We start from the raw sequence: 23,237 nt of genomic DNA, 5'->3' as shown, positions 1-23,237 counted from the left end.
GGAGAAAAATACATAATTTGCTGCTCATTAACTGTGCAATCTGTCAGGGCGGCTCCAGGAGCCATGTGGTCCCGGAGCCTTGTGTCTGCTAAGTGGCTTCAGCCCGGCTATCCTGGGGACACACGCCGGCTTCTCCACCATAGAAAATGGTTTTGATAACAATAGAACTAACAAGCTAATCTCTGGGCAGCCCACACCGTATCTTTGAACTGAGAGGCCACGGGCTTTCCTCCTCTGTCACTTACCAGCATCCATCCTTCAGAGCCCCAGAATCCCCATCTGTGTAGCCAACCGGCTTGCCTTCTGGATAGGGTGTGGGCCAAATGAAACAATAGTTTAAAGGAACTGAAAAACGGCTGCTGGAACCAACACTGTCAGGAGTGTGAGGTAGCATACGGTCTATTATTTTCCCCTCTTGATCTTCCCTTCCTGCCAGGATCTTCACTTGTAGCTCTCTGAGATGGCCACATCACAGGGATTTTAGAATGTTGAGAGGTAGGGGCTGAAGACAGTCCCGGAACTGTAGTAAAAGCCTTTCTCTAGAAGTGTCCTGAATAGGAGCGACTCTTGCCTAAAACTAACCAGTTAGTCCTGTAAACGAAGCTTATCTGCATTAGAAACCCACGTGTTCCTTCTTACCATGGAATGGTGCTTGAGCCAGGATTTCCTTGTCTATGTCAGTGGCCTGGTCCTGGAAACGTGGAGCAATCCACGGGCAGGCGTTGTAGTGCCCAGGGCCTTGGTTCTGCACCTTGCTTGTAGGTGTGTTTCACAAGTAACCTTCTACTGTTGTCTCTTACCTGTTGCCTCTGCTTGGTTAGGAAGCTAATTTGAAAGCTAGCACAGCGAGAGGAGGGTGAGTGGCATTAACTCTCCTGAAGTTCTAAACCATGATACTGAAAGTAGAGAACGTGCTCCAGATTCCCTCGGCAGGCGAGGGCTCCAGCCATGGCTACTTGATCCTTGTTCAGTGTCCGTCCCCCTCCAGGTAAACACACCTGAGTGTGATTTGTGAGTGAAGACTCAGAAGTCAGCCAGCGAGGCTGTGGTCACGGACATCTGGAACGTGTTAGCCTGTGAGATTCCATAGGGTAGAAGTCTGAACAGGTTGGAAAAGGGAATTAGATCAGGAGCGGTAGGAAAGAACATTGGGCAGAGGGGGGGAGTACGTCTGGGTCCAATCTTTGGGCACCAGTTAATTTGGGCTGCTTTCACATGTGACTTGCCATACCGCTCCGACTTTTAATCCCTGTGGTGTGTTATGAGAGGGACACTGATTGACAAGGATCAGGGGACATTTCCAGTTGGGCAGCTCTGAGGATTGACTCTTCTCCTGCCCCCTGACATCTTGTCTGTTCCTCCAGTGACTGTTCCTGAGCACCTCTAGGGAGTTAAATATTAATTCTGCTTTCTCGGGGAATAGCTAGGCAAGTGTGCTGACTGGGCCAGCCTGGAACCACCCCCTCTCCGGGAGAATCATCCTCAGTGTGCTCTGGGGAAAGTGTGGCACCGACGGATACAATGCATTTGTCAACCAGGGCTCTTGTGTCAGCATTGTTCCCACTCCTGCGCCTGCTTGTCCCTGGGCCCAGCTGGTGTGTCTGTTCTATACACCCTCCTTCCTATACTTGGAGACCTTTGAGGACCTGGATTAAACTCAGCCCGTGATGCTTTACCCCACTATAAAGGAATAACGGAACCTCTGCAAAGGAGTGCCCCGGATGTGCCCATCTATTGCTTCCCTTGTGGTTGTGAGCGTATCTGCTCTCTGAAAGGACAAGTGTGGTTCATCCTGCTCCGTGGGAGGAAGTGTGAAAGGGAATGTTGTGGTGAGTGATGAGCTGACCTTCACCGTCCCTGGCCTGGGCTTGCAACCAGGAAGTGGCCACAGCTGTGCTGTGAAGTTAAGACAAGCGCCGCGGGCTGCACGGTTGTTCATCACCCAAGGCAGTTTGGTCCAGGGAGGAAGAGACACCGTCCACGTGTGCATTGCCACAGGCAATTTGGCCAAATGACAGAGAGACGCCGTCCACTATCACCTTATAGAGGGACAGCTGGCTCATGCTTAGGGGGATAGAGCACATGAGGAAGAGCGTGTGCGCTTGCCTCTCTTCGTCTTTCAAACCTAAGGTGACAATAAAGCCTGACTGAGGAATTCAGACACCTAAACGCACCGTATTGAATGTTGACTTTCACTTCAGTGTTATTTTTGCTTTTGCTTGTTTCTGAGACAGTCTCCATGTGGAGCCCAGGCTGGCCGTGATCATCCTGCCTGACCTTCCCAGTGCTGGCATTGTAGGTGTGTGCCACTGTGACCAGGTTAGACCAGTGGTTTGGCTGTTGTTGTTTTCCTAATACTATATGTGTAAAAAGTAAAATAAGGGCTGGAGATGCCACTCAGTGCTGGGGCCTTGGGTTCAGTTCTCAGTATAGAAAATTAAATAGGTAGCTGTTGTTAAATAATGAAAGTAAATTAAGTCTCTCTTCCCATGTGACTCAGCACATTCCCCGCCAGTGCTATCTCATATACACCAGTGAGTCCGCATAGGCCGGCAACCTCCTTCTATGGGGAAGCAAGTGAAGCCTGAGAGGTTTAGTCCTGAAGTGCGTGGGGAAGGGGGCAGAGCCTGGATTCACTCAGGAGCTGACTGCTGTATTCACTGTGGACTGTGGAAATGCCCACTAACGCTAGTACCAGGGCCAGACTATTATTAATAATGCTTCCCACATCCCAGAACCCTAAGATTCACTCACATGGGTCCCTGACATGTAGCAACTCTTTTTTTATTTGTTTGTTTGTTTGTTTTCAAGACAGGGTTTCTCTGTGTAACAGTCCTGCCTGTCCTGGAACTAGCTCTTTTAGACCAGGCTAGCCTCAAAATCACAAAGATCTGCCTGTCTCTGCCTCCCAGTGCTGGCTTTAAAAGTGTGCACCACCACCACCCAGTATGTAGCCACTCTAAGCAGTGCCTTTGAGTCTTTATTTTCTTTAGTTTTCTATAGATGAGTCTTTTTTTAATGTACACATATACACATACACATTAGTCTCAAACACACATGTATATACATGTATTTATACTTGGTGAATTTTACTATTGTTACAGAGATACTATAACAATGTAAGAATCTTTAAAGAAGGAAATAACAGCCATGTCATTCACACTTTGGTTGTTCCTCTTGTGTTTATTTAAGTATACATATTTAAGTAGGACATTAAGATTCTGTACCTTTTAGTTAAATACTGACTATATTCCCCTATTGTCACCAAATGTGGTCTGCAATGTCACTTTAAGGATGTCTCAGCTCTCCCTAACTTCCTTCCTTATTGGTTTCTTTTCAGATCATCACAGGGGAATTCTACCGGATCTATTACCTCAAGGAGAAGTCCCGATCCACCATTCAGAACCCTTATGTGGCCGCTCTGTATAAGCAAGTGGGCTGCTTCCTCTTTGGCTGCGCCATTAGCCAGTCCTTCACAGACATCGCCAAAGTGTCCATCGGGCGCCTGCGGCCTCACTTCCTGAGCGTCTGTAACCCCGATTTCAGTCAGATCAACTGCTCCGAGGGCTACATTCAGAACTACAGGTGCAGAGGAGAAGACAGCAAAGTACAGGAGGCGAGGTAGGATGCCACCGCTACACAGACGCAGCAAGTGCCCTTCTCGACACAGGGTCCTTTAGAGAGCATCTACTGAACACCCCCGGGGCCGGGCTCTGATTTAGATGAGGGAGAAGAACTCATAGCCTAGTGATTGAGACAGATGTGTAAATACATCGATGTGATACAGCATCAGTAAATCCATTCATTCATTTATTCCCTCTCTTGCTTGTTTATGCATGCCTGCTAAGTTCCAGGCATGTTTCCAAAGCACTACCAAGGATGCAGAAATGAACAAGATGGGTGTCTGCTGTCAAGGTCAGAGGCTAGGAAGGGAAGACAGGAGAGCGGGCGGACATTGGGGATGTGACTATGGTCCTTTCATGGCCGGCCCCCTCTTGTTCTTGCAGGAAGTCCTTCTTCTCGGGACACGCCTCCTTCTCCATGTTTACTATGCTGTATCTGGTGGTAAGTTTCTGTTCTCTAACGGGAGCAGACCCAACCGTAGCTTACCCCCTTGGCATCCCTGTGAACATAGTACATGTGAAATCCTTGGAAAAAAGACCCGGGCCACATTAAATCTCATTGGAGCGCAACACTGCCGTAGCATTAATTTCTAGACTTTTTCTAGATAAAAGTCTGTTTACCCTGCTGCTAGATGGAGACTCTGTGTCCATTTTGAAATTATAGAGTGATAGAAAGTACTTTTTAAGTAGTTTATGGTACAGTCGCTGCTTGTACAATCATAACCTTGTTACAGACATTGCTCTGGAGTAGGAAATGATGGTTGGTTAGACCCAGAGAATCCAAGTGAACTGTCAAATCTGCAAAAGCACCAGCAGTGACTTTCAGATCCAAGGCTCTGCTCTGGTTCTTCACATCACACACCGTCTGGGTTTGTTCCCGTAGTGTACCCATTGAAGGACTTCAGGGAGCTTCACTGGGTCACTCAAACGTTTCAAATCATTGATATGGGAGGAGGCACACACACGCTCTGTGTGACAGTCAGATTCGATTCTGTCTTCCACCCTCCCCTGGCTCCCAGGGACTGAACTTGGGTAATCAGGCTCCCTGGCACTGTCAGTAGCAAGTGCCTTTACCCTCTTAGCTGCCTCTCTGGCCTTCGCTATCTCAGTTGTTGAGAGTGATCTTGGCTGTTACAAAGTACTTCTTTATTTTTTTAAAGATTTGTTTATGTATTTAATGTACACTGGTGTTTTGCCTGCATATATCTGTGTGAGGGTGTCATAATTTCTGGAGCTGGAGTTACAGACAGTGGTAAGCTGTCATGTGTGTGTGGGAATTGAACCCCGGTCCTCTGGAAGGACAGCCAGTGCTCTTGATCAGTGAGCCGTCTCTCCAGCTCCTACAAAGTACTTCTAGTACATATTCCTGTTTCCTGGATCCAGGAACAGTAAGAAGTGTGTCTGAGTTCATTTGCCTTGGAGGGTGGAGATGTGATTTGGATTTGCACGTCCTTCCCCAGTTGACTTCCTCGGACATGCTCAGACTGTGCAGGTGGACAGGCTCCCAACACTCTAGCTGCCTGGTGGCCAGCAGGCCGCTCTGCTTCCCTTTGCCAGTCTCCTCCCCCCCCCCCCCTTTTCCTCCTGCCTTGAGTGAGGTCCCCAGCCAAGGCACTTCCTGCTTTCTTCAGCTGCTCCAGTGGAGTTCAGAGCGAGTAGGTGCAGGGAGGTCAGACATAGCCCCAAAAGTGGAAGCCGTTTGGAAAAAGAACATTTTGATTTCAACTTACTTTAAAAAACATAATTAGGAATTGGAAAAAAACAGAGTTTGTTTTTGTTTTGCTTTTTCCCCCACTGCTTTCCAAGTTCAGAGGCCTCTGGCTTCCCATTACCCAGGATGCAATGCTGAAAGGTAGGCCCCAACCTATAAAAACATTCGAATCTGGGCCTTATTTATTCACGAATGGCACCCCCCCTCCATTCTTCATTTGCTTGTTTTTGTTTTGCTCTTAAAAAGGATAATTTAGCAGATATTTAGGTTTCTGTTCCATGTGTGTATTTTACCAGGGCTGGAAGCAATTTCGCAAACGTAATTTCAGTATTTTGTCAAAGTGCTTAGGAGAATTGTATGTGTTCATCCCCTCCACCCCCACCCCACGTCCCTTCCATTCTATTCCAAGAGAAAAATACTGAATTCTTTTGAAGTCAGCACTGGGCAGGATGGCCTTTGCAGCTGCCTAGGTGTGTGTTGACATGTTTGGGGTGCAGGTTTGGGGGTTCTGCTGTGTGCCAGGCACTATGCTATAGGTCATGACAAAGCATTTGCTTCTCTGTAGCTTGTGGGCTTGGCTTTGATTATCTTGTTTGTGGAAATAGACTTGAGTCTGAGAAGTTAGTACTGACATCACAGAGCCAGGAGAACAGAAGGACACTTGAAGGGTGGTCTTCCCCAAGGGGCACTGTTGCCTCTTCTCTTCATATTGGCTACGGAAAAAAAAAAAAAACTTGCAAAAAACCCGAAAGGAATGTGAGCTCTTGACCTAATTTCAGCCACACCTGAAGGAGAAGAGATCTGACCTGCGCATCTGCTTTCACAGTTGAGGTGGTGCCACACCCTCGCCTGGCCTGGCTCACTCCACTCCAGCCTTTCATTGGCTGTGGTCACAGAAGGGAGTTTGTACAAAGGATGACTGAGCGAGGCGTGCATTGTCATCGGAGATTTATTTGTATCCCTTTGAGGGAGGGAAAAAATGTAGTGCTTTCTTCCTGCTGGAAGAAAGGAGGGAGAGAGAGAGAGGAGGGGAGAGGGAGCATGCATAGCCCTTGTCTCTTGGTATATTCTCTCTCTCTCTCTCTCTCTCTCTCTCTCTCTCTCTCTCTCTCTCTCTCTCTCTCACACACACACACACACACACACACACACACACACACGCACACCCTCTGATTACACACAACTGCGGGATCTTGGGAACTTGTGCAGAGATGCCTTAAAGTAATCTCAAAAGGCTAGCAATTCCAGCAATGCTCCTTCCTAGCCCTTGGCTTTGTATGATATTCCACACAAATCCCAGTCCTTCCCAGGTCCCACTCGCAAAACTTCCCTCAAGGAAGTTTGAAGCTCACTGCCTGGGAGTGGAAATCTTGCCATCAGTGAGACAAGCCCTTTATCCCACTCCCAGGGCTTTTATGTTGGACCCTAGGAAGTGCTATAGCTGGACCTGGATCCTGGCCTACCCTCCATGTACCCTGAGCTTTCTCTAACAGCCTGAGATCCACGGCTTCCCTGGAGCATTGGAGAGGATCATATGGGAACCAGCTGAGCACAGTGCACCCGGGTTGCTTTTTTCCCTAGAATCAGACAGCTACTCTGCTATTAGCTAGCTGTGAGATGTGAGTGAGACGTGGCAGCCTCTGTCTACTCATCTGTAAAATGGACACTGTCACATCTATCTGAGAGAGTGGTTACCACTAATCCGGCCCTACGTTCTCCATCTGTCAAATGAATGAAAAAGGAGTGGGGGTTGGTGCTGTTTATCACGCAGTCTGCGTGTTTCTATTTGGAAGAAGTTTAAAGTCCTTTGTGTGATGAAAGAGGAAGGGAAGTCATGAGGGCCAAACTTCTGGCCATGTAAGCCTGGAGTTCAAAGACGGGCTGACTGAAAACACCAGGCATCCCCACGGCAGGCCTGTCAGCTTTAGCCATCAGCAGCAACAGCAGCTTCCAGAGCTTTGAAAGGCACTCCAGATTGGGTTTGGATTTGCAAAATGGGTGGCTTGGAAAAACCATGGACGAAACACCAAATTATCTCTGGGCATGGGAGCTTAAGGATGAGGTTAAGGTTTGTTAGAGATTGCTACAGCACAGAGAAGCGTACACCATGCCTCCCACCTCGGGGCCTTGGCCTACATCCCTGGGGACCACATATGGATTGGTCCTTTGCCACCACAGTCAGGGTGTGAGGACAGTGTAGTTAGCCGGATAAACACCAACACTAGGGCAGACACCCATTTATGTCACACACCTGGTGTCTCCACTGGGTACCAGATTCTCAGATACCATCTCCTGGGATGCCTCGGACCTGGGATCATCCACAAGAAAACCACCCATTCAGCATTTGGCAACTATTTAGTGAACAGCTGATAGGTACCAAGTGCCATGATAGGAGTGGGAAGGTAGAGTTTGGTAAGGCATGGTCACGGTGCTTCAAGCGCTCAGCCAGAGGCCCTAGGAAGACAATGACGATAGTGTGGCACCTTGTGCCCAAGCCATCAGGAGATGAGTAGGTTATTATGGCTATTTGGAACTGTGGTCTGCTGAAGCAGATACATGAAGACAAGTCTTGTGAAAACGGGAGGGAGCAACAGCACGTAGAAGCACACTCTGTGCCTCCCACCTCCAGAGTGTCAGCTGTCCCGTTCCGTACTGCTTGGCAGCCAGAAGGCAGCAGGAAATGCTATTGATCACTAACCTCCGCTATGGGGGAGCTCCACCTTTTCCTTCTGTGTTGCACATTAGGTGCAGCGGGTTTACGTCCAGGCTTCTCCTTGGAAGGCAGCACCTTGCCCAAGTTTGACTTTTTTCAGGTCTCCCTCTCAGAGAAGCCCTCCCCAACTGCCCTGTATAAAATAGATAGCCTCATCCTTCATCATTGGTCCTTCCTTCTCTCCTCACACCCTTCACACCCTTAACGAGTGAGTGTTCAACGGGTGAAATGAGTGTTGGGTGAGCCTCGGGTCACTAGACGGTCATAGGTCAATGGTCATTTTTAGTCCAATAAGTTTCTTTTCATTCCGCTCACGGACTTGCTAGATTACTAAGAGCCCTGCGGTCTAGGAGCAAGGCTTTTGCCTCTTCGCTGAACCCTTTCCCCATTGGCTTCTGTTGTGTTGTCCTGTGTCACAGGATGTGCTGGGTACCAAGGAAACAGGGAAGTGGCTGACCTCCGACGACCACATTCTCCAGGCTGTGGTTGTTAGTCATTGAGGTTTTGTTCAATAAGTTTGAAACCCCAGAGCATAGGATCTGGGGTGCCCATGAGGCATTCCCACAGATCCTGGAAGAACGTGTTCCAACCTCTCATAGGGATATGATTGCTGTCTCTAGAGGGAGAGAAGCATAAACCACTGTACCAGATGTTTTTCTGTTTCATTCTGTCTGTCTATCCATCTACCCATTTGTAGGCACTTGTTGTGAGCCAGGACCTATGTTAGCACCTGAAAACCCCCAAAGATACTCTCAAAATTTGTGGAGAAACCCATAAAAGCATATAGTTGTGACTGAGTCCGAGACTCTCCCTGATTCAGTATGGAAGTAGTGGAGCCTAGAGGAAGGGCTGCTAGCTCTACCAACTAAGTCAGCTCAGAGACTCCCAGGCCAGTGCCTTCTACTCAACTTATACTAGCTGGATGTCTGCCGTTGAGATGTGGGTGTTTAAGTATGTCAGACGGGTGCGCTAGAGGAGCCTGATGCTCCAGATGTTCCAGAGCTTGTCCCAGATGACAGCTACATAGCTCCCTGGGATGACTTCTTTTCTCCCAAGACTGGGGAGAGAAGTTCTGAAAACCAGGACTCAGTGTAAAGCAGTAATTTCCTACTGAGACCAACAGCCCTTGAGTTAGACCGTAGACTCAGAAAGACAGTTCTTCCATGTAATCCGGAGCTCCCTGTTGCCTTGAGCAACACAGCCTCTTCTGACTGGATCTCTTCTTCATCTGTGCCATGGGTACCCTAGCGTGATGATGGTGGCACTTGCCAGTAACTAAGCTTCTAGCCCAGTGTCTAGCTCAGTGCTCGACAGAGTCGTCATTTCCTTTCCTTCTCTTGATAGTGATGGAAAAATAAAGTTTGATTTTTTTTTTCTGGAAAGGAAGAGAGTGTCAGATTAAAAAAAAAAATCTTTTGTCTTCAAAGCGGTTCAATAACTCTACAGAGGGAAACTGGTTTACATCATGTGGCCTTCTGCCAAGAACATGAATCCGGGTCAGGTAGGGAGCCAAGGAGGAGACTGGAGAGCGAGAAAGTGTCTCGCTCTGGGTGTGGGTGACCTATGCTGCCTCTCAGAAAGCTTCCTTTCCACTCTCAACCCAGCTGTCCCAAGAGCAGTGGCAGCAAGGGAGAAGACTGTGCGGGCCTGTTTCTCCAGTATGCAAATCACAGCATGAAACACAAATGACTTAGCAAGAATTAGGGAGCCTTGGAGCATGGCTCACACACCAGGCTCAGCCCCGGGTAGACAGCACCAGGCCGGAACTCAGTATAAGGAGATCTAACTAGAAGTCCCATTCCGTAGAACCCCAGATTTGAAGCTAGGGCCAGGGAGGAAGTTCCATTTGTGGATGCATCGTGGGTGCCAAGGTCCCATGTGCATTCCTCTGGGGAGGGGAGGCAGATGCGCACCTTTGAGTGTAATCCTCCTCACACCCCAACCAGCAGGTCTGTGTTAGCAGCTGGAAGCACAGCCTGAGCACCAGCGAGGCAAACTGTCGGGACACAGGAGCACCATTGCCATACTTTTTAGCAGCAGAGCACTTTTCTACTGCTAAAAATGTGTGTGTCCTTCCAGTTTTTGAACACAGTACTCGCTTGCAACATTTTTAAAAATGAGTACATCTTGGGGGCTGGAGAGATGGCTCAAGTGGTTAGAAGCACTGCCTGCTCTTCCAGAGGACCCGGGTTCAATTCCCAGCACCCACATTGGCAGTTCACTAATGTCTGTAATGCCAGCTCCAGGAATTCTGACAACTTCACATAGATACACATGCGAGCAAAAACACCTCTGCACTGTGAGTTCGAGACCAGCCTGGTCTACAAGAGCTAGTTCCAGGACAGGCTCCAAAGCCACAGAGAAACCCTGTCTCAAAAAACCAAAAAAATAAAAATTTAAAAAAAAAAAAAATAAGTAAATTTTTGAGAGTGAGCATATCAAGGGCTATCTACGAGAACAGAGAACTTCAGCAAAGTAGAATGGCTTAGCTGGGGGTCCTCATGTGCAATCAAGTAGCGAGTGAGTTCCTCAGCCCAGAGCCCTTCACAGAGAGCAACAGACACGGGCAGGACAGGACTTCCGGAGCAGCCCTAATGTGGTCAGACTAACTCACTCTGAGGACCTCACTGAAGCTCCTGCAGGCCCTCTCTGATACAGGGAAAGTCTGTTTTGGTTTCAGTGTCCTCTCCTTAAGTGACCTGAACTAGTACCATGAACTGGGAATGAGTGGAGCCTCCAGAGTTGCGGCCCAGAGCTCCAGAATATATGTAGAGAACCTCTTGAGGCCTGAACCACAGTCTTGAGTTGGCTCTTGGGAACTGGGCTGGGCACCAGAAGATCCCATCCATTTGGTGGTGGCATTCGTAGGTTGTGGGATTCTACTGTCAGCCACAAAGCCTATTGCCTAACTAACTTCAAATCAAACGCATCCATTAAGTGGAAGATCCTTGCACAATGTCTTCCTTTAGTAATTTGTTTGCTTTGGGAAGACTGTCACGGTCACTGAGTAACTCTTATGTCAAGGCAAAGGGGTGTCTCCATCGTAAACATCAGGGTTATCCCTGACCGTGAGGCTGTGCTCTGCGGTGTTCTAATTCCTGATGGATACAGAGGCACTAGTGGCATCTGCTGGCTGTCACTCCCAGTCCGTGTGAGGAATTCCTTTCCCATGGCCCTTACTCTGTTCTCATTCACGAGCACTCCCTTCCTCTCTTCCTGGAGCTATTCTGATGCCTGTCTCCTCCCCAGTTCCGCTCCTGTAGGAGATTTTTCTCTTCTGGAGCCCCAGCCTGAAGCCTCTGAGTCAGTGGCAGGGGAGATGTAGCCTTGTCCGGTGGGGAGTCCGCCCTTCCTCTACCCCACCCTGGCTTCCAAGACCTGTGACCTAAGTCTGCAGGCGGCGAGCAAGGGAAGGGTGGGATTCTGCATGAGCGCTCTCTGAGACCTATGGCTTTTCAGTGAAGGAAACAGAAAACCCTTAGAGATGCTTAAAGAAAGTGATTAAAGATTAAGATCTGGTACTAATTGGGTTGTGTGTGCTGTGCTTCGCCCTCTGTCTCTGTGGCCCACCAATCCATACCACGGCCTCTGAGACACCGGTTATTGCTCTCCTTCACCTGAAAGAAAGCTGAGGCACGAGGGCGTTCTGATTAAAACCTGTGCTCTTTCTGTTGTCCACCCGTCTGTCTGTCTGTCCACTGCCAAGAGTAGCTGGAGGAAGGCAAGCCTAAGTGGGCACTTAGAATGTCAACTTGTTTTGGCTCATAGCGAGGTCAACATAATTTCCATCCCTGCTCCCATAGTGAGACACTATGTAATCCAAGCGGGTCTCAAACTCACTACCTGCTCACCTATGCTTCCTGTTTGGAGTATAGGCACCATGCGAGGCTAAAGGTTCATGATTCATCAGAGTATTGCACAGTGAAGGAGGAAGAGGTCAATGGCCTGATGCCTTAGAATTACTGTGATTATTTACCCTGCCTATGGTAACTCATTGTTGCCTATACTCCTTCCAAAGCATCTAGATTTTCAACCTTGGTATCTTGCTTAGAGCCAATTTTCAAATTTCCAATGCCTTTCCCCCCCAATAGGTAGATATTCTCTAAAATAAGTAATTCCCAACTAATGGGTCTTTTCTCCTGAAGGATTCAACACCTTTAATAATGTTATAAGCATTGTGACAGAATTAAGGACTTAGTATAGAGCATTCACCAGTCTGTGTTTTCAGATTCTTAGTATTTCGTGGAAAATAGTTTGAGAGAAATTGGTCTGCCCAACAAAGGGCAGATTTCCTGGCTTGGTGCCCAAGGCCCTCTGCAACGCAACCTTATTTCTCCCTATACCTCATCCACTCTCCTCTCCAGCTAGGCTGGACTATTGGAAGTACCGCACTCAACAGCCTCCCAGTTACCTTCCATCAAAGTAGTCTTCCATCTTGATGGTTCAAGTCCATCATCCTTTGCACTTGGCAATGACACTAGCTACCTTCCACCTTTCGTGGTGTCTCTAAGACACATTAGTACCCTTACTGAACCCATCACTGCATACCGAGTGGAGTTAATGTCTCAGCTCTTTGTCCTTAGCATTTACCGAAGCATCTACCAGTGTATGGTTCCGTCCTGCGGGGTTTTTTTCCTTGAGAATGAACTTCCCAGTTTTATTCTCCAGGTGTTCTAGAATGTGCATCATGTTCTAATTAAATGTATACATTCATTGTTCTTATAAATGAAGATTCTAGATCTCTATTGAAAGTGGCCTTATGTCCCTTACTTCACAAAGGAAGCTTTGGATACATTAAATTTGTATTCATTGTCTTTACCTTTGGGATGATAATTTTGCTGCTGCTTCTTGGTTTTAACTGATTATTCCTAATATATGAGAAACCCATTGATTTTCCTTAAATTTGCTTAGCAGCCAACATTATAGCATCTTAGCAACAGTATACCCTCATTAGTTTTCCACCCCGTGCTTTTAGATTTTCTAACATTAGAGTCACTGTGTCATGGTGATGGTAGGGCCACCTGTTTTCTATGGGTGGCTTTGTATTTTCCGAATAGGTGAGAATTCCGTCCTAGACAAGGCTCCTGCACAGCCCAAGTGTCTCTGGGATCTTCCATTCTCTCTCTGTCCCCTAGGCTTGGCCTCCTGGCCCTTGGCATGCTCCTTCCTGGCCACCAAAAGGAAAGTGCCCCATTGTCTCTGGAAGGGAGGTCTGGCCTTTGCCTCTGCCTCAGGTCTGTCATGTGGCTAGTAGCTCCTCCCTCTGCTCTTCCCTTCTCTTGGCCTCTCCCCTGCTTTGATTTGTAGTCGGAAGTTCCCCCTTGTTCCTCTTGCTTCTTCCCCCTCATTTCCCAAGTTCCCACAGGAACCTGGGAAGTAGGTTGTGCCCAGAGGTTAAAGCGGAAACTCTAGCAAGATAACTCCAGAGGGGGACAATACCCAGTTGACGTCATTTCAACTTTCCTTGGGCCAGAGGTAGTATTTGGGGTGGGTTTTTTTTCTTCCTCTTTTCTTGTCTTTTTCTTACGTTTTTCTTCAGGTTACTCTTCTACCCCACCCAGCACAGTATCTGTCAACGTCCCCTTGAAAGTTCTCTGGCGTTGTCTGGCTGGTTTATGTTTCCTCGAACTTTGCTGATTCAGAATCCAGGTTCCTTCTGGTGACTTGGAAACTTCTCTTGGATGGAGCTGCTTTCTTTCAAAGCAGAAACATCCCCTTGCTGGGCCTGTCAAAGCAACTCACTCAAAGCTTCATGGCTGTTCCATTGCTGTGGCAGGGGTTTGCTGGTCTCCCTAGGGACTATGCAGCTGTAATCCCTGAAAAAAACTCCCAGATGTGTTGTTAATAAATCGTTATCAGTCCTGCAACAAAACCTTTGCAGGCCTTGGTTACTCTTCTCTAAGTAGTGTAGATCCAGAGAATAAGAGGAAAGTCATGTTTATTAAATGCTTGCTGTGTGCGTAGCAGTACGAAAAAACCATTCATTTGCACTATCTTACTCAGGTCTCTTTAACTGATCCCTCTAAATAAACTCAGCATTTTTTTAAGCTATAAAAATAAAGATCAGTGATCGACATGGCATCATGTCGAAATTAAATACTCTATTGGCAGCATATCACGTCAAGTCTAGCTGGCTCCATTTAACATAAATGTAGAGCATGCTGGTCTGGTGTTCTAGTGCCTATGAATGAGAAGTCATTGAGCATCTCTTGTCTCTTTCCTTCAGCTCTACCTTCAGGCCCGCTTCACCTGGCGAGGGGCCCGCCTGCTGCGGCCCCTCCTGCAGTTTACTCTGCTCATGATGGCCTTCTACACAGGATTGTCACGTGTATCTGACCACAAACACCATCCCAGCGACGTCCTGGCAGGATTTGCCCAAGGAGCTCTGGTGGCCTGCTGCATAGTAAGTAACCCTTTGTTCTTCGCATGCAAACAGAAGCCCCAAACGGGTGCTTGTTAAATGTTTCCAGCTCAGTGATTAAAACTGTGGAGACTTCATTCCTGTTCCCTTCTTAGTGTCCCAAGAGCGGCTGGCTCCAGCACCCCATCGGTAGGTGAGACTCGATTGATAGGGTCTGTGAATATTATCCAACCACAGTAAGCTGAAGTTGCCCAAGCACACACGTGAGGAACGGACAGAATGGCAGTCTCCTGACACAGCCTATTCATACACAGCTTTGGTGGAGGCTAGTTAGTCAGTGGCTCTTCTCGGCTTCTTGGGAAATCCTTACACTCTACTATGAATGATCTCCAGGGTCCTTGGTCTGTGTTGGCTAGAGAACCAGAGGTTTGCTGAAGGAGAAACCCCTCCCTTGGCCAAGGGACCTTGCATATCATCAGAACAACATCCAGACTGAACTTGGGGTTGGCCACATGTTGGTTCCCCTAATACAGATGGATTACTTCTTATTTTTTTTCCCCATGTTTCATCCTGACTCCTGCATCCCAGATGCTGGGGGTGCACAAACTTTGGTATTAAGGTTTCTGGGGCCCTTCTTAGAGGTGCTTACCCTGGTCCCATAGGAAGCCCTGAGTTCTTCAGTAGGACTGCAATAGGCACGTGGATGGGGCCTCAGCAGGCTGGCAAAAATCCCCCGCACAGTGTGGTCAACCCACAGTGTCAGTGTTAGGGTGCTCAAATTAGACCCAATAGACATGATGACCCACCTGCCAGCTTAGATGTAGGAGGCCCGACTAGGAGACTAGTGTCTTTAGTGTGCGTGCTTTCTCTCAGTCTGTGTGTGTGTGTGTGTGTGTGTGTGTGTGTGTGTGTGTGTCTTTCTCTCCAGAAGAGAGTAAATTAGGGGAGCCAATTGTTTCCTGGAGCAGCTGTCACCCTCTAGCTTGTCCCCTGGTGCCTGGCCCTTTAATATGTGATGACAGTGGGGGATGGGTAACTCTTTGCTGCCTGCACCCTCCTGAGCTTTGCTCTGAGCGGGAGGGCAGCCCATGGAGCCTGCTGTGCTGCTTCTTTCTGCCTGGACCTGCTGCCCTAATTGGAGTCTCCCTTACCCCCAATTAAAAAAAAATTAAAAGGTGTGGGGATCATTCCTAACCTTCCTCTCTTCTATACTGCAACTCCAGAGTGCAGACCATGAACAATTAGACAAAACTCGGGAGAAGGAGGGCTTATTTTCCAGAAGGAAACCCGGGAGTTTGACTTTTATCCTGTTTGGCCCTGAGTGACTGTAACGTGGGTTGAGAGTTTGAACCCGGGGTTTGTAAAACCACCTACTATTGGTTGGGCACCTCTCTGGATACTTTGCCCTGTGACTTCCTTGAGGCCCATGTGGCCACTGCACTGATGGGGCAACTCAGACTTGGCCAAGTGACTTAGGTCACCCAAGGCCAAAGAGCTGCTCCAAGAATGACTCAAAGCCTTGCCCTCTGTGCTCAGCAGTGGGGGAGGGGCGCCAGACACCTGGCCAGCCAGAGCTACCCTGGGCAGAAATCGTGGAGACAACTGTCTAAAGAGGGTCATCGAAGTGTGTCGTAGGGACCTTCCCAAGCCTTGGGCTGATCCGGTTTCTTTTCACCTAGATAGATTGAAAAGAGGTGACACATCTTCTTCACCTTTTGCCCTTTTACCTGTCTGCCTGGTGTGGCAGGGACTAGGTCTCGTTGATCATTTTTCTTTCAATTCCTAACTCCACCTGGCACGTAGCCAGGACCTCCTGGTCCCACTAGCTTGGAAGCACAGCACCGAGAGATTTGATTTGCTTAAATCATCTGACAGGCCAGGCAGGGCAGAGGAGTCTCTGGAAGATGTGGCTGGTTGCTTAGTGGAAGAGTTTGGGAAAACTCAGCAGGGAAAAAAGAAGCCAGCGTGTCCTTTCCCACAGAGAGCCGCGGGATGGTGTGGCCCTGGTTTGGATTACAAGGAAAGACAGACACAAAACTCCCCAGCTGCTGCACTGAGTCAGAGATGCTGGCCCTCTGGGTACCTATCTAGCCTGAGGCCCGCTAGAGAATGGAGGACATTGATTTGCCTTTGTAGGGTCTCAGCTCCATCAGCTCCCATGTGCAAGGGAGCCCTAGTGTTGTAGGTCGTAGTCTCTGACCTCCACTCAGCTTACACCGTGTGACAGAAGTGTCCCTTAAGATCAGAGAATTCTGGGGCAAACAAGTGCTCTTCTTATATAGACAGGATAGACCGTAGCAGGCTTTCTTCTCGGACTATTTTTGGATCACTAGACCTCAAAAACTGACACGAAGACTTATTAATTGTGAAAGCTTGGCTTTAGTTTAGGCTTGTTTCCAACCAGTTCTTATAACTTAATTAACCCATATTTTTTAATCTGCGTCCTGGCACATGGCTCATTGCCTTTCCTTAGTATGGACGCCCAACTTGCTCTGAGTCTGCTGGTATCTCTCCAATTCTCTTCTTCCCAGAGTTCGCTCCCCCCCCCCACACACACACCCAGAAATCCTGCCTAACGATTGGCCATTCAACTCTTTATTAAACCAATCAGAAGGGGCCTTGGCAAAGACACATCTTCACAGTGTTACAAATATTCCACAGCAGTGTATCGGTGATATTTGTTGTTATTGTTGTTAAGACAGGATCTCACTATGTAATTCTGGTTGGCCTGGAACTCGTTATGTAGACCAGGCTGGCCTCAAACTCATGGAGATCTGCCGGCCCCTGTCTTCCTAGTGCTGAGTATAAAGGTGTGTCCCAACATGGATTCAAGTTTCTTGACCTACTGAGACATCTCCCAGAGTCAGAAGGTTCCAGCACTGCACAAACCACAGGGTGCCGTGCTGCTCAGCATCTACTCTCTCCTCTGCCGGAAAACCTCTACTGCCCAGCCTCTGGGGCCTCTTGGTGCCTGGGCAGAGGTATGGGTTTGCTGGTGCTTGTGGCCAGCTCACTGTTTGTGGCAACTGTTTTCATTTAAAATGAAAACGCAGGAGTCAAGAAGGATTAAGGCGCACAGAGAAAATGTAGAGAAACCAGAGCTGACACACTCCTGCAGTTTGACACAAGGCCAGTTCTCTAAGACCTCCCTCGTCCCCTATATTCCCTCACCTGCCGGCAAGCCACACTTCTTGAGCTCTCACCCTTGATAGCTGCCCACTCCTTTTGATAGAGCACAGTCCACTTCCGCTTCATCTCTGGTAGAACCTCTTGTATGAGCCCTCCACAGCTGCTGTTACAAGTAAGCCCAATCTCAATCCAGCTGTTACAACAGCACAGCTGTTTTCTTAAGCCCCCGAGAACCACAGGAACCAAAAATGAGTCTCGCTGAGCTATAATCAAGGTGTGGGAAGGACGAAGGGAGAAGTCAGTTTTCCTTGCCTTTTATAGCTACCTGTGTTCCTTGATGTATGGCCACTTCCCCTGCCTGCCCATCCTCAGGGATGCTGGTACATCGATAGCCCAGGGTCGGGTGTCCATTTCCATGGCCTTACCTTAATCTCATCTGCTCAGTCTTCTTAGGCATATGTGAGGTAGTATCATTACAGGTCTGGAAAGTGGGTTCTGGATATCTCCGAGGAACCAGTGTTCAGCTCTCCACACCTTCCCCAATCCCTGAAGCTAGAACTGCCCAACTTTCTTTTAGTGTTCCCCCCGGACCCTAGTGCTTTGCTCTGCCATGACTTTGGCCTCTTCTGTCAGTTACCTGCTCATATGTCTGTCTCCTCAACTAGATTGTGTTTTAATAGCAGAATCCATGGCTTAATGGTGTGGTTATTCTGGATGCCTGTTGTGGTAGCTGACATAGATCAGTTGTTTGATCAGCATTGCAGAAATCATGATTGATGAATGAACTATGGCCTTAGATAAGATTTCCCCTCTGATACTAGTTTCTTTATCTGTGAATTAAGCTTTGAGGTCTTAGCCAGATGGTTGTGGCACATGCTTTTAATTCCAGCACTTGAGAAACAGAGGCAGGTGGATCTCCGTGAGTTTGAGACCAGCCTGGTCTACAATGTGAGTTCCAGGACAGCCAGGACTGTTACACAGAGAAACCCTGTCTTGAAAAAACAAACCAACAAACACTTTGAGGCCTGTAGCTCTCCATCATTCAGTGGGACAGTGTCTATATAACTAAGCTGAGCCTGCTCTTTCAGGTGGAGAAATCTCCATGACCATGCCCTGAATTTGGTGATCACCCTTAAGCCTCCCAGTGGCTTAGCATGTTGCCCTAGTCATGGTTCAGAGTCATGGTTCAGTTCCCACAGAGCCTTGGGCAGCAGTCTAGCAGTTCAAGTCTTTGGAGGCCAGTTTTGCCACAGCAAGCGGATTTATCTAGACAAAAACGATGTGCCCACAGAGAGTGGGTTTAGTTTGCTCGCCAACTGAATGCTTTGCAGAAAGAGAAGGCTATGGAACCTGATGAGACAGAGCCTTCACAGTGGCTGGAATTCAGTCAGAAAGGACAGCACACCAAGGCACACCTTTGCCAGATGGGGACAGGGAACAAGGCAGAAGGCCACAGAAGAGGAGACATTCCCTGACAAATAGACATGCATTTTATTTTTCTTTTCATTTGGCTAGCCCTACAGGTGCACAAAAGAGATGGACAAACAGAACCAAAGGCTGCTCCACTGATTCCCTCTGCTCTTCCTACCTGCACACCTCTGCAGCTCCCCCTTCCAAAGATTCAGATACCTGGATTCAACCAGGCAGTGGGACAGAGGGGCGGACGTCAGTTCATTTCCTGTCTAGTGACAACTTGCATATCTGGTCACCTCCTTACTGACCCTCTAACAGATGGTAAATTAGGGGGGCACTGGGAGAGGGGTCAGAAGAGGGCAAGCCTCCATGGCTGTGGGTTCAATAGAGGAAGCAGCTGCTCCCAAGTTTAATAAACACACAGCGGTCTTTCCTGGTTTTCTCTTCCTGGGGGTGTGGCCCCCACCAGCAGTTGCTCTTTTGTGCCTGCTATCTTCCTCCAGGATGCAGGGAAGGGCAGGGCATTCTTTGTCTCTGCCCCAGAGCAGTGACCTTGGGAAGAGCGAGGGCAAGAATGCTCCTGTGGGGAAGAGTTCAGCTGTGGTAGCCTAGTGAGAGGAAGCTCCGTGCAGAGAACCCAGCACACGCCCAAGTCCACACAGCATCAGAATTCATCCCAGGGGCTCACATAGCAGCACCAAGCATGCTTTCTACCCCGGGAGTTTGTAAGTCTTCCTCCTCTAGTAGGAGATGCTCACCTGTTCCCCCATGGATGTAGTCCAGTGTTGCCTGGATCCAGAGAAGCGGAAGAAATAATGCCTGCGTCCTCTTAGCTAATGTCTCACACTCTGCAAAAGTCTGACCGTGGTGCCCAAAGTTCACCTTGCTTCCTAGTCCCCCACTGTCAGGTAGGCAGGAATGTGGATGTGGCTGAGAAAGGAAGCGAGAGCATAACTCATTTTGAGCCTTCAGGAGATGATCAGAGTATCTTTACGGCACTCGACAGTTTCCAAAGTACATCAAGAATCTCTTCTTTGTCCCTTTGCTGAGAGGAATGAAGCAGAAGCCCAGAACTGCTGTCTTGCCACTTGCTAGTTGGCCTGTTGGCAGGTCATATCTAACATTTTCTATTGGACATTTACTGTAAGACACGGCAGGGAAGGGTGTGAAGCATATGCAGAAGGAATATGAGTACGGCTAAGGCAAGGAGCTAAATGAGACAGCACAGGGTGGCTTCTGACCCTGGAAACTTACGGGATGGTGGGTCTGCCGAGCTTGGTGATCACTCCTGCTTCCTCTTGTTTCAGAATCAGGGCCATTCTTCTAGACAGGGAAGACTGGCCCCTGACTTTGTCAGATCTCTGTCACCCAGTGTGGCCTGTTCCTGGGCCCCAACTCTGGTTAGATCCAGCATCCACTGTCCATCAGTAGCCTTCTGGGTTGGCCCTTACAGACTCTGGCTTCATGATAACCTGAGGACTCTTCCTAGATTTCTCAGCAAAGCAGAGACTTGTTCTCCTTCAGAAGGGTCCCCTGGCTGTCCACACCTTCATTCCTTTTGTAGGGCTAATTTCCTTCATGGTCTTGGTCCATAATCACAGTAACTTGAGAAGGGTTTGAAGAGCCCATCACAGCCACCAAGTGTTTTCTCCTTTCTTATTCCATTATAGGCTTGGGGGATTCTAGGAAGGCAGTTTGGTTTTGAGGGTTTTTTTTTTTTTTTAGATTTATTTTTATTACTTTTGGCTAGGAGTATGTGCAGGGTAAGAGGGACTATACATGGGATGCCAGTGCTAGAGCTGTTGGGTCCCCCTGGAGCTGGAGTTACATTAAGTTGTGACCATCCCACCTCCACCTCCACTCCCGCCATGTGGGTGCCAAGAACCCAACCTCTGGTCCTTTGCATGAACAGCAAATACTCTTTATTTTTTTTCTTAATTTTTAAATTTTAATGTCTGTGTATGTGTATATTGCCTGCATATATTTTTTTTCTTAATTTTTAAATTTTAATGTCTATGTATGTGTATATTGCCTGCATATACATGTGTGTGTTGCTTGGGTGTCTCGTGCCCTTAGAGGCCAGAAGAAGGTGTCAGATCCCCTGGAACTGGAGGGCATTGGTAAGCTGCCCTGTGGGTGCTGAGCACTGTACCTGGGGCCTCAGAAAAACAGCACGTGCTCTTAATTGCTGAGCCATCTTTCCAGCCCTAGTGTTTGTAATTTTTTTATTTAAGTAACAGTTGTACATAAATACAAGGCAAGTAGATGATCAGATAAGATCTTCACACTCAGTTCTGGACCGCACAGGAAGGTGACATAGTCTCAGTCATTGGTGCAACAAGAGAAACACAGTGGCAAGAACCCTGCTGCGTGACATTCTCCCCCCACCCCCATCACGTCCCCTCTCTGATGCATCAGGGTAACACTCAACACAGACGCTGGCAAATTCCCGGTGCCAGCAGCCACTGAAAGCCTTTTATTGAGGTTAAAAGGCAATGACTACAGTTGAGTAACTCCCCTGTAGTCAAAAGACTCGGCTGCCAACGATAATTTTTCCTTAGACAGCGTTACTGTACCAGGCCATGGGGGTGAGTCAGTTCCCAGGGCTTGCTTCTCCAAAGGAGCTTCTCCTCTTAAGCTATGGTATGCTAGAACCCTGGAGGGAAACCTCCAGGCCAAGCCTACTTCTCAAAGTGTACTTGGAGAGGCAGCCGTGGTGTCTGTACTTACGTGGGAGGTGGCTAGCTTCTCTCGAGGGCTGCAACTTCTGGGCTCTGATGACTCAACATAATCCTTGCCCCGGAGGAGCTCGCAGTCTGGAAGGAGAAGCATGATGCAGCATTTAAAAGATCACACACATCAAAGCCTGTGTTGTAACAGCGAAATGGAAGGTTATTAGCAGTGCAGTAGGAGAAACAAATGGAAGGTAAGGGCAGCTCTGGCGGGAGAGCTTGTGGTTTTCAGGACGCAGATCAGGAGCTTCTGTCAAGGATACAAGCTGTGAGGCACCGGGCAGTGTGATGGCCTGCAGAGGGTTCGATTCCCTCCATTCCCCTCTTGCAACTTCCACCACTGTTCTCTTAGCTTTCAGTCTATTCCACCGATTCCCACAACATTTGGTAAAGTGCACTGTCCAGGCCACGCCTAGATAAGCGCTCTTGAGAAGCTTCCAGGTGATTCTGAACCAGGTGGTTGCAGGACTACGCTTGGCGAAATACCAGACCAGACAGACAGCTCTTGTTTTCATCTGCATCTGAGATCCTAAAATTCTCTTGATTTTTGTGTTATCTGTTCCGTGCTGGTATGGACATTCGGCGGGGGCTCCTGAAAGTCCCAGCGTGTGTTGGTGTGATTCCTATCTTCAAGGGGCTTCCTTGCATAGTTTCAGGGGTGGAAACCCTAGAGGATCTCTGAACAGGGCCAGCCGAGTCCGCTGTCACCATGTGCTCTGAGCCCAATGCCTTGGCACTGCTTGCTGACTCAGCCACCCGCTGCCGCAGGGGCAGAAGCCGGGCTGCTGACTGACTTCCCGTTTCTGGTCTTCGCTGGTCTCCGTGGTCTTGTGCTGGGCAGCATCCCAGCAGGATGGGGCTGTGTGCCCTAGGGGTGGCTGGCCTCTCCACAGCAGGTGAAGCTTGGTGATGAGACATCAAAAAACAGCCTTCTGCCAGTGTGCTGACTCACCCGTCTAAGCAGCCTTAGAAATTGTAGGCCTTTGCAAGTAGATTCTATCTGCCGTAGGGAAAACTCCCTTCCACTTACTTGGTAATGAGTCTGGCTTACACGTTTTCTCTCTCTCTCTCTCTCTCTCTCTCTCTCTCTCTCTCTCTCTCTCTCTCTCTCTCTCTCTCTCTCTCTCTCTCTCTCATTGTTTTATTACATACATAGCCGAAAATGGATCCTCCCGCGTCAAACTTCTGAGTGCTGGAATTATAGACATTCACCTGCGACCACCATTCTTCTTTTTCTAGTTCTTTCCTGTCCTTCCATGTTAGGAACGGAGAAAACATATAATATTTATATAACTAGGCATTGAATACATCAGCCAGTAATGATGTCTGCCGCTTACTAGTTTCTCTCTGGGTATCAGAGACTATCCCGTGAGGTAGGTATTGTGTCCCAAGTAATGGCAAGACTTGGATTTGAGAAATAAGTCTGCCTACTTTGAAAAGCCAAGCCCTTTACCAGCCCCCTGGTTGGATGGGGGAGCAGTCCCTTGAGCAGGGGCCTCACACTGTGAGCTTCTTATCTCTTCATCGAGTGCCAGGGGTTTCTAGAGCTACCTTG

General features: G+C 48.4%; 1 protein-coding gene across 2 annotated transcripts in view; it reads left to right on the top strand.

Moving 5' to 3' along the window:
* Plpp3 (phospholipid phosphatase 3) overlaps window positions 1-23,237 on the top strand; it is a 77,600-nt gene that overhangs the window by 48,315 nt on the left and 6,048 nt on the right. For both annotated transcript variants that reach the window (XM_038334174.1, XM_038334175.2), the window contains 3 exons: window positions 3,341-3,621; window positions 4,008-4,065; window positions 14,274-14,450. In XM_038334174.1, the coding sequence (XP_038190102.1) occupies window positions 3,341-3,621; window positions 4,008-4,065; window positions 14,274-14,450 (516 nt within the window). The remainder of the gene's footprint in view (window positions 1-3,340; window positions 3,622-4,007; window positions 4,066-14,273; window positions 14,451-23,237) is intronic.

This window comes from Arvicola amphibius, chromosome 6 (genome assembly GCF_903992535.2).
Source record: "Arvicola amphibius chromosome 6, mArvAmp1.2, whole genome shotgun sequence".
Lineage (NCBI taxonomy): Eukaryota > Metazoa > Chordata > Mammalia > Rodentia > Cricetidae > Arvicola > Arvicola amphibius.
Note: the sequence above shows the minus strand (reverse complement) of the source record. Positions and strands in the feature narration are given on the sequence as shown.